General features: G+C 41.8%; 1 protein-coding gene across 1 annotated transcript in view; it reads right to left on the bottom strand.

Annotated features, from left to right (window-relative positions):
* The window catches only part of MAN2A1 (mannosidase alpha class 2A member 1), a 168,052-nt gene extending 156,247 nt beyond the window's left edge, over positions 1 to 11,805 (bottom strand). Inside the window, exon 1 of the mRNA XM_037167046.2 lies at positions 10,978 to 11,805. Coding sequence (XP_037022941.2) covers positions 10,978 to 11,112 — 135 coding nt within the window. The 5' untranslated portion in view covers positions 11,113 to 11,805. The remainder of the gene's footprint in view (positions 1 to 10,977) is intronic.
* Between the last annotated feature and the right edge of the window lie 2,489 nt (positions 11,806 to 14,294).

Genomic DNA, 14,294 nt, shown 5'->3' with positions numbered 1-14,294 from the left:
AGTGTTAACTAATAGAATATTTTTCTTCAATTCAACACATTATTTTTCGTTGTAACTTTTTTGCAAAAAAAAGTTTTCAAATCACACAGATTTTTCTTGTAAATGTATTTTTACTGTATTTTTGTTCTGAGATAATAATGTCAACAATACATTCCACCCGAGACCACTCATGAAAGTTCATGGGATGCATTTTTAGGCTGCAACAATTCCCAAGGGACCACAATCATGCTGTCACATGTCACCTGGCCAATGACTGCAGATCTAGGTTGGTAATGTCTTAGGTTTTTTGTCATACTCCTGTCTTTGTATACAAGAGTTATCTACCCTGAAAACAGCCTGACTTCAGGCTTATTTACTGTATAATAATCATTCCCTCAATAAGCTCCTTCTACCTCTTACTGACAGGAGAAAGATATTTAGGCAAGCCCATCTGAATGATTATAAATTTTGAACCTCCTAACTATTCTTTACAAGTCCTAAAGCCTCTATAGTTTTACAAATCCTTCCCTACTGACTTTCCTTATAAAAATCCATCTGATGCAATTGATCTCCAAGGGTAAGGTGGGACTTAGTAAATACCACAGAAGCAATAAATGCAATAGCAAGGCACAAAGTAATATATAAAATTATAATAATAGCAAACTTGTAAATGTCACACCATCAGCATCAAAGAAGAGTTAAGGATATAAATTTCTTAGATTCTTCTCAAATCTTTTTTTCCTTATTTTTCCTCATTTTAAACAATTATTGGTTAGATATTCTCCCTAAAAGTCACAAGAAATATCTTGCATCTCCAGTGTTGTCCTCATTTGGCCCTACGATTTGCAAGCCGTAGCCTTGGCACAAAAACAGTTCTTCAGTTTGTGGGGGATCAGCAACCAATCAAAGAGGAGGAGCTTTTATTTACCATAAGCAGTTAGAAGGTATTCTCAGAAATCTGTCTGATCTTCAGAAGAAAAAAAAAAAACCTGAGTTATAAGGCCCCTATGTGGGGTATTACCTTTTGATCTTAGGATAAATATCTAGCCTTCTCCAGCCCAGCAGGCTCCCCTGTACTCCCTGGGTGCTCTCGTGCTCTCTCTCTCTCTCTCTCTCTCACACACACACACACACACACACACAGTAATCTATATTTTGTTCTTCCAACCTAGATAAAAATAATTTAGCCCCATAATTTGGGTTGAAGATGAAAAGGGTCATTTTTAGTTTCTTACTGAAATGCTTCTTTGAAATCTTATGATAACCTCACCTTTTCTTAGGAATGCTGATCAATGAGCTGGCTTCTAACAATCTGAATACAAGCTGCTTAATTTTATTAACATCTGCTACACAGTAATCTTAATATAAGAAGCCTAGCTTTTGGGTATGAGAAGTATACTTCGCTTTCTGTTCTCTTCTCACAAAGCACAGTCCCAACTGAACGCATTCACCCCCAACTATACAGATGACTACCAGATCAACATCTCCCTTCCCTGATTGATCTCTCACTCTGGCACTCCAGCCCACTTGGCTATTTTCACTAACATCCACTTCATCATAAATGAATCTGAGCTTGTCTTCCAAACCAGCTCATTTTTCAAACTAACCCCTTCTGCAAATAGTACCGGAAGTCTCCAAACACCCCAAAGGAAAAAGGTGGGAGAAATTTTTTGACTCAGACCAACCATCATTTATTACCCTTTATGAGATCTGCTAGAAAGCCCTGATGCTTTTTTATAGAATGTGTCCACATTTTTCCTCTTCCTCTTGACTCTAGCCAATTCAGTTCTGGTAGAGAGATTTACTGCCTTATGTCTCTATAATCTCAGATACTCGGCTCCTTCCTACTTCTGAGTCTTCCTACACACTGCTACCAGAATAATCTAGACTGAACATTCTCTTCCCTCTCTTCCAGGTCTAAAATTTTCTACAAAATTAATTTTCCAGCACTGCTTTTCTCAAGCAGCTTTCTGGTATACTCAGTAACTTCCAATGGTTCACTTCTATCTAACTCATAATTCCTTGGACTGGCTCTCAGGGCAATTCAATCTTATCCCAAACTACCTACCCCATTTTCCCAACCACTCTTTTTAAAATTTATTTATTTTCATTGTTGTTCAAGTACAGTTTTCTGTCTTTTACTCCCATCCCAGCCCACCCTCTCCCAATGCTCTCCACCTCCCTCCCATTTCCACCCCCTTTAGTTTCATCCATGTGTCCTTTATACTAGTTCCTGTAAATACTTCCCCTTTCCCCCTAAAATTCCCTCCCCTCTGGTCACTGTCAGCCTGTTCTCTATTTCAGTGTCTTTGGTTATATTTTGCTTGTTTGTTTTGTTTTTTAGGTTCCTGTTAAAGGTGAGATCATATGGTATTTGTCTTTCACCGCCTGGCTTATTTCACTCAGCATAATGCTTTCCAGTCCCATCCACCACCAAAAATTCTAAGTTAATCTCCTCACTTCTCATGATGCCAGCCAGGCTCCTTCATGACTCCAAGCCTTCAGAGGCATTGTATTCACACAAGAAATATTCTTTTCTCCCTACAAAGTCCTACTCAGTCAGGAAAGCCTAGCTGCTTTCCCATGTCCTTTGGTCAACTTGACCTGGGCCATTAACAGAACTTTGTTCTGTTTCTAAATTCCCTTTAGAGCCTTTTCCCTTATATACCGAGAATATGAATTAAGATCACAGTCTTATTTTATTTTTAGCTGCTGTATCACTAAAACCTACAACAGTGCCTGGTACATAACAGGTAAACCTCTGTCCATAAATCTTGGTTCAATGATAATAACTGGCATTTACTATATGCCAGTCACTGTTCTAACTTCTTCAATTCTTTTAGTGAACCATTAGGTGACACTTAACTGTCTCTTATGGTTTCATAAATGGCAGTTGTGTCTTCTCAAATAACCAAGAAGCCCTTTCAAGGCAAGTAATATATCTAGTATGACTATCATAATCTCATAGTGTCAAACATGCAGGAATTTCTCAAATACATGCTGGGTATAATAAAAAAGAAGGGTCAGTGAATCACAATGACTTAGGTTTGCTATGACCAGTTATGAGACCTGCGGCAAATTTCTGAAGTCCAGTTTATATGTCTTCCTGTCTCTACCGGAAAAATCAAAGACTAAATTATCTGACTTGGAAGAACCCTCCCTACTCTAAAATCCTTTGTCTAATGTTTTCATATTAGAACTAAGAATGACTACCTCACTGGGTTCTAAAAATGCAAATTTGGGACTTTTGGGGGTAGAAAATAATTCTGAGAATGATTCATACTCTCAGGCTTCCATCCTCTAATGCTCCACAGGTTTTAAAAAAAGTGCTACCACAAAGCAAAGACCTATAAATTCCACATTCCTCTACACCTATGGTAGGAAGAAACAGAAGGGAACTGCTGCAAAGGACACCTTCAGGACAAAAGCACAGCCTCACCCTGAAGAAGAAGAACTTCCCATCACAAAACTAGAGACAAGCAAGGCTGGAGGAAACATGTCTGAAAGAAAAAAAAATCACTGGCAAATAACCTGGCCCTCCAGACTCCTGACTGAGAGCAATGAGGCTCACTGGTAGAATCAGGTGTCTTTGGGGCCTGCTCTGTCCTTGGAAAAAGCATTTAATTTCCCTGAACTTCTAAAGGTGCCTTACTGCAAAGGAAGCCAGTGGCAAACCGATTTACATGTAAAAGATGCACAAACACACACATTTAACAATGGAAAAAATACACTTATAAACTGTGACACCACACAATGAGAAAAATCACACCCATGTTGTTCAGCTGAACTCTGTGGCAACTGAATGGCAACAGTAAAATCTCTGAGAACAGAAAAGGGATGGTGGCCTGTCCAACAAGCAATGAAGAAAGTCGCACATAACCTTTAAGAAGTGTGAAAAAGTATCAAAATTAGCAGAAATTAATTACTCTTTGGTAAGCAGGATGGCGGTCCAGTGCTGGTTCAGACATCCTTGTAGTTCTCTGCCTCCAAGCTGAGCAGCCCTCAGGGTTCCAGAGGGGACGCCAAGTTCTAGTGCAGGGATTATGAGGAAAATACCCAGACCCTGGCTTTCCCCTTACTGCTTACTAACTAACCCAAGCAGTCAGATTAGGCTCAGAATTCAGCCCATCTGTGAATTATACGAAACCGAAATATTATAAAGTCATGGTTTTCAATCATGAGATTCTGAATCACCCCTCTGTATCCCAAAGCAGTTGAGCAACCCAGTGAGCAACCTTCAGGTGATACAAATAAAACAAATTAAACACATCAAACATGTCCATGCTCTAGCCTAAAAGTTCTCCAAGAATACCTGGAAATCTATGAAACACATAGATAGCACTAGTTTTAAACCACACTCTCAAAACACAAAATAAATTTGACTAATGCTTATGTAATGACCAGTTTATAAGAATTGTTTGTTTTTATTAATCCACCTCTGCTTCAACAGGTCTAACAACACTATATATACCTTTAATGTTAGTAACAAGAGAAATATAGTTTAAACCAGTAACTGGAGAACTTTTTTTTCTGTAAAGGGCCATTTTAAAAATATTTTAGCTTTTGTGGGCCATCTGCTTTTATTGCACAATTCATAGAGAAATGAGTTGTGGCTATGTCATGAAATATTTAACCATTTAAAAACACAATAACCTTTCTTATCTTGTGGCCCTAAAAAAACAGGTGGCAGGCTAGATTTGGCAGCTGACTTAGGCAGAGTTTAAGACCAGAAGTCTTGGAAACAAGAGGGAAGGAAAATATTTGCCAAAACCTTCATTCTTTTACTACCTCTACCTCCATCCCTCTTTCTTAAAAAAAAAAAAAAAGCCATTTAGAACAAAATGAACAGGAGGGAAGTCTCCAACCACTTTATTTTCTAGTTTCTCTTCTTGCTTTTTCTCATCCCAAGAAAGGATACAGAATATGCAGCAACCTGAATCATTAGAATTAACAAAAATAAAACAATGATAAATTGAAGAAAGGAAATAACCTGCCTAAGAAATTTTTAGATGTCTCCAATTGTTTTTGCATATGACTTTCGTACTACCTTGTTACTAATCAATACCTCTTATCTCCTGTGCTAAAAGGCAAAGGAAATAAATCTGGACTACTGCCAACCTCTAATATAGCTTGCAGAAAGTAAAAGATGATCTACCTACTATCCCCTGACCAGAATGCTTGTTTCAGAATAAGTATATCCATTTTATTATAAAATAAATGATAATAATCCATTTTCTTTCTTTAACTTGCATATGAACATAATCTACCTTCATATTTTCTGTAACATTGCAATTTAGAATCCCAAAAATGTAAGTGAATTTTAGGAATCCAGAGAAAGGAATCATCCAAAAGTGCTACATATCTTTTTGAATATTACAATTAATCCTTTTGATCACTGCTTCCTAAAACACAAAATGCTAACAAAGAGCAGTGACAGTATTTACTAAAGAATAGGCCTTTGGCTAGACTGTAGCCAAACTAGTTTTCAACAGGACTCATTTTCCCCCTAGAGGACATTTAGCAATGTCTGGAGACATTTTTGGTTGCTACGACTGGGGGAAAGGAAGAAAAAAGGTGTTTCTGGCATATTCTGAGGGGTGCTGCTACAATGCAAAGGATAGCTTCCAACACCAAAATGTCAATAGCAATGATGTTTGTAAGGCAGCCAAAGGTTGAGTTTGTACAGTTTTAAGCTAAAATGGTTCAAGGTTGATCTTTCCTTTAGGAGACAGTATGTCAGAGTTAAAAATTTAAGGTAAAATATTCACTGGACAACTATTATGTGCTTGTCTGTATAAAAGTACAAATAACATTAATATACCATCTCACAGAAAAGCTACATTATGACCTCAAGAGACTGAGTTCGTTTGAACCGAATGATTTATTTCCTCCTACCATAAGACAAATTTAGCAATAGTCAAACACTAGGTCTAAACTCCACTTCAGTGCAATCAACCTTCACACCTTATCCTAAGCATGATTTCAACTTTAAAATTAGTGCTTGGCTTGAAATCTGTATCTGAAAGAAAAAAAACTTTTAGCTAAAATGGTCTACTTACTCTCCTGATCAACTTACTAATGACAACTATGAAAAGAAGTAAATTCCACTTTTCAAGTTTCTCCTCCACTCCTAAAAGCCAATGCTACTAGGCACTTGATCACCAAAACACAATGACTTTATGATCCAACAAACAGATCATATCCCAGCTGTTGAATAGTCTCCCATTTTCTTAAATATCTCTATGGAAGTGAGGGAACAACAAGGAAAAATAGACCGTTGGACTAAAAAAAAAAAACAACCTAATATTAAGCAGGGGATCGGAAGCAGCTACTAAACTACTCCTTCTATGCCAGTCTGTCAAAAAAAAGGCCAAAGTTGTAACGGCTATCACAAAGAGTAACAGCTGACTCAAAGTGAAGACAACAAATAAAATTGGAAATTTCAGTCAATGCTTCTTTGCCCACAGCTCAGACATCCCCCCAAATGCTACTGAATGAGCAATAGAAAAAATCCCCTGAAGATAAGCAGGATTGCAACTTCTCCCAAACAAACCTACTTGTTTAGGCCCTGACAGCAGTGCTGATCTGGGCATAACACATTCAAATCAACTTAAAAAATAATACACTGAAGCCTTGGGACCAGGTGCTGTCATGACTGTCACAGTGGTATACAGGAAGTAAGCCTGAGTTTCAGTGAAGCATGCTGGGTAGGAGGAGTCCTGCAGGATTGCTGGACTCAGAAAGGGGTGGAGGAGACCAGCCTCTCCAGAGAGAGGCTTGCAGTTCCGGCATTCCTCCTAAATGCCTGATTGCCACCAATGTCAAAGTTCCACACCTTCCCAAAGTCACAGATCTAAACATTATACCCCAAGAAATGAAATAAGCTCCTATATACACACCTGCACAAACCCCAGAAAGTAGTGCTATAGTTTATAAATAGAGTACACTGGAGTGTGAAGAAGCCAGCAAGATCATATTTTCGTATGGATCAGTAAAGAATCACAGATTCCTGAAGGCAAGATAAAACAATTGAGGGATCAAGGTCAACTTTTATTAAACATTGTCTAGATTTGTTAAACATCACCCAATATAGATGATGTTTAATAAATATTTATGTGCTTATTAACATATAAAATGTTAAATATTAACATAAATGTTAATTAACATTAACATAAATGTTAAATCTTTATATGCTATAAAAATATTAACATATAAAGTGTTTGATCATATTTTATGTTTATTATATTTTTACAATATAACTTAAAAACCAAATGGCATAAAAGTCCCTACTTTCCAATGTCTTTTAATTGAATATTTATGTAAAGGCATTCTCACTTGATAAATACTATCTGGGTACAAAGATAAAGTCTGAACTTCACTTTCATTTTTTCCATCAGTCCCAAGAGTTAATATCAAGCTCTCTGGTTGCATGCTATACTACTTATTTAAAGACTGATAATTTGTTATACAATATCAGCTAATTAATTTAATTTTCCAGATCCAAACATAAGACATTATATTACAATATACAGACTGTTGATAATAAGCAACTTGTGAAGCCTGCTTGTAAGAAATGATAAAGCATTTCGGGAAGACTTTAACAATATTTCTCTCCTTTCTATGCTGGAATTCTTACATTACCTCAAAGCATCTTTGGGGCATTAGGCCCTGGCCAGACTTTCATTCAGAGTGGAATTTTCATTAATTTTTCTAGCTGAGCTTTATTAACCCTAAAATATACACATAAGCTAAAACAGACAAGGCCACCTGTTGCTTCAGGCCTCAAAGGAATTCCTCCCAGAAGCACAGAAGAAAGCCTTCCCAAGACTGTCTCAGAGGCAGGCAGCTGCTCCGGCTTGGGAGAAACCCAAAGCACCCTGATTTAAGCCCACTTCTGCCCCACAGTCTGGCCAACCAATGGAAAACAGAGTTGTAAGAGGAAGAAAGAGTGAAAGCCAGAATTACTTTCTGGCTTTACTCTTCTGTTTGAGAGCAAACAGATTACTCTCATTTTAGGATGGTTTTAAAATATATCTTGCTCACAAGATGGATCATATACCTTCCTGTAGGTTTCACATTAACTGTTTAAAGAAACTAAAACAGACAAGTCAGAAGATATCAATCCCTTTCTGAATAAATCATTCCTCTAGACAGCAAAAATGATATACAGTGGCTGACTACCTTGCCTCTAATAATTTGGTATCCAACCATGACAAATAAATATACCGTGTTTTGCCATGTATAATGTGCACCCAAGTCTTTGGCCCAAACTTTCAAGAAAAAAAGTTTCCATTTATTTATTTATTTATATTTAGAAACAAAACTGATCATCATATTCCAGGGTATTATTTTGCACATAGATATCATTATTGCTTTCTAGAATTTTAACACATAAGCATAAATAAAAGAATTAAAAACATTTATGTAGATATGGAATAGTACTACCCATGTATAATGTGCATCCTTACCTTTACCTCAAAAGCTGGGGCAAGAAAGTGTGCATTATACATGACAGAATATAGTAATACACTGCAACTTCGCTGCATTATGTTTAGTTTTCTCATCAAATGAAGGTTTACATGACAGAAGTAATGAAAAAACTAAAAATCAACTCAAATGCTGGATGCTGTGCTACATTAATGGTTTTCATTATGATGTTTAGCTCTGACAAGAGCTAGAAAACATTCTAAGAGAGTTATAAATATCAAGCATTTAATGTTTCAGAAAAATGAGCATATTCATTAGGGCTTCATAATAAAAGTTTTATTTACAAAAAAAAGTCATAAGCCAAGGAGCCACAGAGCAACACGTTCAAACTTCCCCATCAGATCTTTTCACAAGCAGGCTGAGGCCTAACAGTAAGCAAAGAATTACTAAGAGGCAGCAGATCTAGTTGCTGAGCGCCTAGACTCCAAAGGCCACATGTTCAAATCTCAACTGCAACTGTGTGACTTTGGGCAAGTCCATCTCTCTGTGCCTGAGTTTCCTTAACTGTTGGGTGGTGATTGTGCAAATTGAGTTAATCATGGAAGGCACATAGGCTGATGTCAGACACATAAGTTAGGCTTACATCAGGTTTATTCTGTCCACCTGCTTCAGGATTTAGTAGTTCTCCAAAACTAATGCAGCAAAGAGTGCCTTCTTCCTGCACTGAAAATCCAGTAATAAAAACCCGAGAAAGACAGCCTTTAAATGTAAAAATCTCCACCTACCAAACTCTCTCCTCTTGCAAGCAAAACAAAACACAGGGCCTTCTCTTCCATCAGCCATTGTCAAAAATACTTTCACTTTAAGCAGAAATTCTGCCCCTTGACAAGGACTAGGGCTGGATATTAAAATATGGAATTAACTTTGCCTAAGATGTCCCAGTAACTGAATGAGTCATTCACTTCTTTAGAAACAGTAAAATGTCAAGGTTGCCAGAGAACCCCAGCCCCAGATGTTTGCATAAGTCATTTCCAAGTGATCGTCAAACTAAATCCAAAGGACTTTATTCAAGATAACACTTTAAATAAAATGTATCAGTTTTTTATTCTTTCTGTAACAAAAAAAAATTCTGAAAATAAGGTTACTGGGAGTAGGAGCCGGGAGAGGTGACTCACAGTAAGATTAGCCCCAAAATTATGAAACAAGGCTCAGAATTCCTCCTTTTTGCTCTTGCTTCACAGAGTTTACCCTTTTTAAAAACGTTAATCTTATCAACAAGCACTGGAAAAACACTAAACCCAAGGTTTAAAGATATCCCACGGTGCTTATCCCACAATATTTTCCCTATCGGACTACTTAGGAGAAGTGGAAGGTTTTAAAATTCTTGATATATATGTTTATAACAAGGTTTTCAATACCTGTCACCTGCAAAATACTCAGTGTTCTAAAACGATGGTAGTATCGACACAGGGATCTTTTTTTCTACTTCTATAATAACTCAGGTAAAGTAAGTAGTTTAATTTTAAATAAATTCAAGACTTTGCCCTAGCATATCGTAAAAACAAATGACAAGGTTACTACTACATGGCCATTTAAATTGGTGCGCACACACATACACACACATTAAAACGTCAATTTGTTCGCGTTCTACGTTTCTCTATCCCTTAATCAAGTAGTCAGATCAGTCTGTCAGGGGTTTGAGTTTCTCAGGTTCATTCATTACAGAGGATACTACACAATACCCAGTTTTACTAAGATTTCCCAAGTATACTGATGATTGGCAAATAACTGGCAACGAAAATATACGCGGCGCGGTATCCTTCCAAATAAAACCAACTGTTTCCGTTTGCTTATTTTTAGCAACTTTAAATAAAAGCCTGTAGACGGGTCGTTTTCCGAACTCGTTTGACAATTCGACCACCCGGCACAGGGCTGAGCGCCCCACAGCTTCCGGCTTGAGTATAACACGCGCTTCCCCGCTAGGCTCCAAACCCCGATGTATTACAGCTGAAGAATAACGATTAAAAGCCTACAGATTCACATCTAAGAGGACTACAACACGAAATAAACTTTTGTTTATTTCTCAAGAATGGGGTCAAAACATTGCCCAGATGGGGTTTGTCTGACCCATTTCCGCAACTGGATATGCGCAGGGGGTCTGTGCAGCTTAACCCTGCGTGGGCCGAGGGTCTACGCAAAAGCCGTAAGATGCGCTGCGCTTGCTAGGGAGCACCTCACGGCGCGCGCGTTCCCTGGCCAGCAGGTGCCCAAGGGCACCCTAACAAGCCCGGTGAGAGTACAGGAACCTGGCCACTTCTCCTGAAAGCGATCCCACCTCGGCACTCCGCTCCGCACTTAGTTAACTCGGCGCACCCAGGAGGAGGAGGAGGAGGAGGAGGAGGCTCCGGGATCGCGGTCACAGCCACCCCAATGCTGCAAACCCGGGCTGGAAGGAGGCTCTGGTCCTCCTCCGGTTCGGGCTCGCCCTGCCCTTGCGCGGAGCCTCCGCGGGAGGCAGAGGGAGAGGAGCGGCGGGTAACTACACCCCCACGCCTACTCCTCCGTACTTACCTGGGGGAAGGAGCCCTCGCGCCGCGGGCTCTTGGGGTAGTCTAAGTGACCCCGGTCCAGCATCAGGTAGAGCGAGAAGATCACTACACAGAAAATCGCGCTGCCGAACACGGTGAACTGGCGGCTTAACTTCATTTTTCCTCGATAGACTCGGGGCCAAAACGTCTTCACCCAGAGAACTGCGGACTCTTCGAAGCGGTGCCGGAGGCTCCCCAGTTACGAGCTTGCGCTCTCCGCGCTTTCAGCTGCCGGTGCAGGTCCGAATCGCGCTCCGCACCTTGTATCCGGCGCCACCAAAGCCCTCGGCCTTCACCCAGGCTCACCGCCCTCCCTAGGGCCAGGCGTCCCTCCCCTAGCGGGACCCGCCTTCAGCCTGTAAAGGGCCCGGAAAACTTGATCTCGAGCTCAGCTCCGGCACTAGGCTGGGCAAGCGGGGCAGGCGGAGGAGAGGTCGCTGCTCGGACTTCCTGCCACCGCTGTCCCAACAGAATCCGCAGGAAAAGTTTTCTCGACAAGGGCAGGGGTGTCCCCTTCACCCAGAAGGTGCGAGTTCAGAGGCTCCAGGGCCGCCGGCGCGGAGCTGGGTCCTTGATGTCGACCGGGAAAGAATCGGTTTGGGAGAAGCCCGGCCCCAACTTAGCGCCCAGACGACAGGTCCCGCCCCGCGGCGCCGCCCCCGCCTCCCCTAACTGAGCCCCTTCCTGCTGCCGCCGCAGCCGGGGCGTCGGGCCGGGAAGCACCCTGGGCGCGGGGACGCAAGGATCTGGCAGGAGTTATCACGGAACGCGCGCCCACCCTCCTGCCGATCCTGCCCCCCGCCGCCCCTCCCTCTCAGTTCTGAAACCCGGGCTGCGCTGGTAGGGCGAAGGGGGCAGTCGGCAGCGGCGCGCGGAGGAGGAGAAAAAGGAAAGCTAGGATAGGACCGTCCCCGGAGAGGAGCCCGCTCCAGCTGCAACCGCAGGTCCCCTCCTTCCTTCCCACCCCGCAAACGTGGAGATGGCGGCGGCAGCTGCAAAAAGAAGCGCTGGTTCTCCAGCGCCACGCGACGCTCTTAACCGCCTGCTACTAGCAGGAGGAGACCGTGGCGGCGCGACGGCCGCTGGGTCAATAGGCGCCCGCAGCCCCAGAGCAGAGCTGGCAGATGGCCCCGCCCCTTCCCGACGCGCCGGGATGTGGAGGCGGGGCCCACGGCGTCCAATCACAGCGAGCCGCTCGCCGGGCCCGCCCGGCGTCTGCCTCCGAGAGCCCAGGCGGTGGGGAGACCTCAGGCGGCTTTTGTCGTTCCGGAGGAAGACTTGCTAGAGTTGAAGCCCTCAGAGGACTTCCGGAGCCACCTTCCCCTGTTGAGCTTGGGCTGAGATTTCTCCTCACTCTCCTTTTGCTGTTCAGGTTTCCTGTCCTTGAGGACCCGGTCCTGGCGCGCCTTGGACGGGAACTCCAGGAAGAGCTATAGTAAAAGAAAAAAAGGGGGTTTCGAATTCTGTTCAGACGCATCTTTAATTCCATTGCTTTTGATGGCTTCCTGGTGAAACCTGAAGGAAAAGAGCCTGCCGAAGACCTTTCAGGCAGATGTAGACATATGGCTACAAAATCCATGAGGGAAACTGAAAAGTGATGCTTGTTCCAGTTGTAAGCATCTCAACTCCAAATTCACCCTCTTTTGACTGTGCTCTGAAAATGCATCTGGGCCTTTTAAAGTTAAGTTTTCCTTTGCCATCAAGGGCTGAAGCTTTGTCAATAGAGGGCACTGAAGAGACACTACAGGAAAAACGGGTGAGGGGTTCCACCTGGGTTCCGTGTTGGTAGAAAAGCTCTTGCAGCATTCCTGACTTTCTCTCGCGCCAAGCCCTCTAGAGCTCAGAAGCCAGCAGAGGGCCCTGAGCCCTATTTCTCCTATGTCCCCAAACCTAGTGGTTTTTGTAGTGGGCACTACTCCATGTGTAGCTTTCTAGGCATACTGGTCACAACCTTTAAAGCAAGTTTCAGAGGGCAGACTTTCAACAAGTTATGCAGGTGTGACACCACAGTGACTTCTCTGCCATTCAGTGAAAACCGGCTATTCCCTTTCCAATAAGGGCCCATAAGGGCCCATAAGGCCCTCGGAGGGCCTGGGGGAGCTCTTCCTTGGGAACTCCATCTCCCGGCCCAAAGGTTACTTTAAGCTTAGCTCCTTATAGCTGCTATTTCTGTATTCTCTAGGGTTCTCTTCTTATTGGTGAATCCCTCATTACTCTAATTCCCAGGTGTAGTTAATTATTTTTATTAAGCTTTACCTGTAGTCTCTAGCTTACTTGGTTGGTTGAAGAAAACTTGGACTCAGTAGTGGCATAGAGTTTGCAAGACTGAGATGCCAGAGCTTCCTGATATAATGTGGAACAGGGAATCCAAAGGCTCAGGGAAATGTTATACTCATCAAATGTAACCTTTGTACACATTGCCCAGAGGTGCCATGCAAAGGCCTAGAAGACACTTCCTTCACTAAAGAACAAGAAATACGTTAGTGAGGAGAAGACATACACCTTTGAAAATTGGATGTTCCCCTCTGTAGGCCATGTATATGACTATAGAGGTTGCCATTATTAAGATGGGCTTCTTAATTTTAAGAATTCTTATGAGTTTATTTGAGCCGAACTGACATTTGCCAGGAAACAAAATATTAATGGATTGAGAAAATGTTCCAAAAATGGCAGTTTTACCACTTATTTTATACCAGAACCAAAGAGGAGGATATAAGGGGGTTATACAATCCATCGGTAGTAGATTTAAAAAGTAGGAGAAAGCCAAACAGGCTTTCTGGGAAATGGATTGGATAAAGAGTAAAATGGAGGAACACATACTTCTTTTACATTGTGGGTATGGGATAGTTAGCAATTAATATTCACAGCACATTGGGATAATATCTGGGCAGCAAGATGACAATGAGGAATTCTGTGGTCTCCCTGGTGGGAGATTTTGCCCTGAGGGGGTCTGGAAAAAGGGATTCACTCTAATATTCCAAAGGTATGTTAACATAACATAGATACAAAAAGACAATAAACAGTCTCAGTTAAAGTAAAGATTGACTTTTGTCAATAAAGATACTGGCCTAGGACATGACTATCCGGCATGACTCACGTTTAGTTAGGAAGTTTTTTTGTTTTTTTTTTAAAGATTTTATTTATCTTCAGAGGGGAAGGGAATGAGAGAGGGAGAGAAATATCAATGTATGGTTGCCTCTCGTGCATCCCCTGCTGGGAACTGGCCTGCAACCCAGGCATGTGCCCTGACTGGGAATTGAACCATGATTCTTTGGTTTGTAGGCCCGTGCTCAATCCACT

Source organism: Artibeus jamaicensis, unplaced genomic scaffold, assembly GCF_021234435.1.
Source record: "Artibeus jamaicensis isolate MK-2021 breed Jamaican fruit bat unplaced genomic scaffold, CSHL_Jam_final contig_402, whole genome shotgun sequence".
NCBI classification, from domain to species: Eukaryota; Metazoa; Chordata; class Mammalia; order Chiroptera; family Phyllostomidae; genus Artibeus; species Artibeus jamaicensis.
Note: the sequence above shows the minus strand (reverse complement) of the source record. Positions and strands in the feature narration are given on the sequence as shown.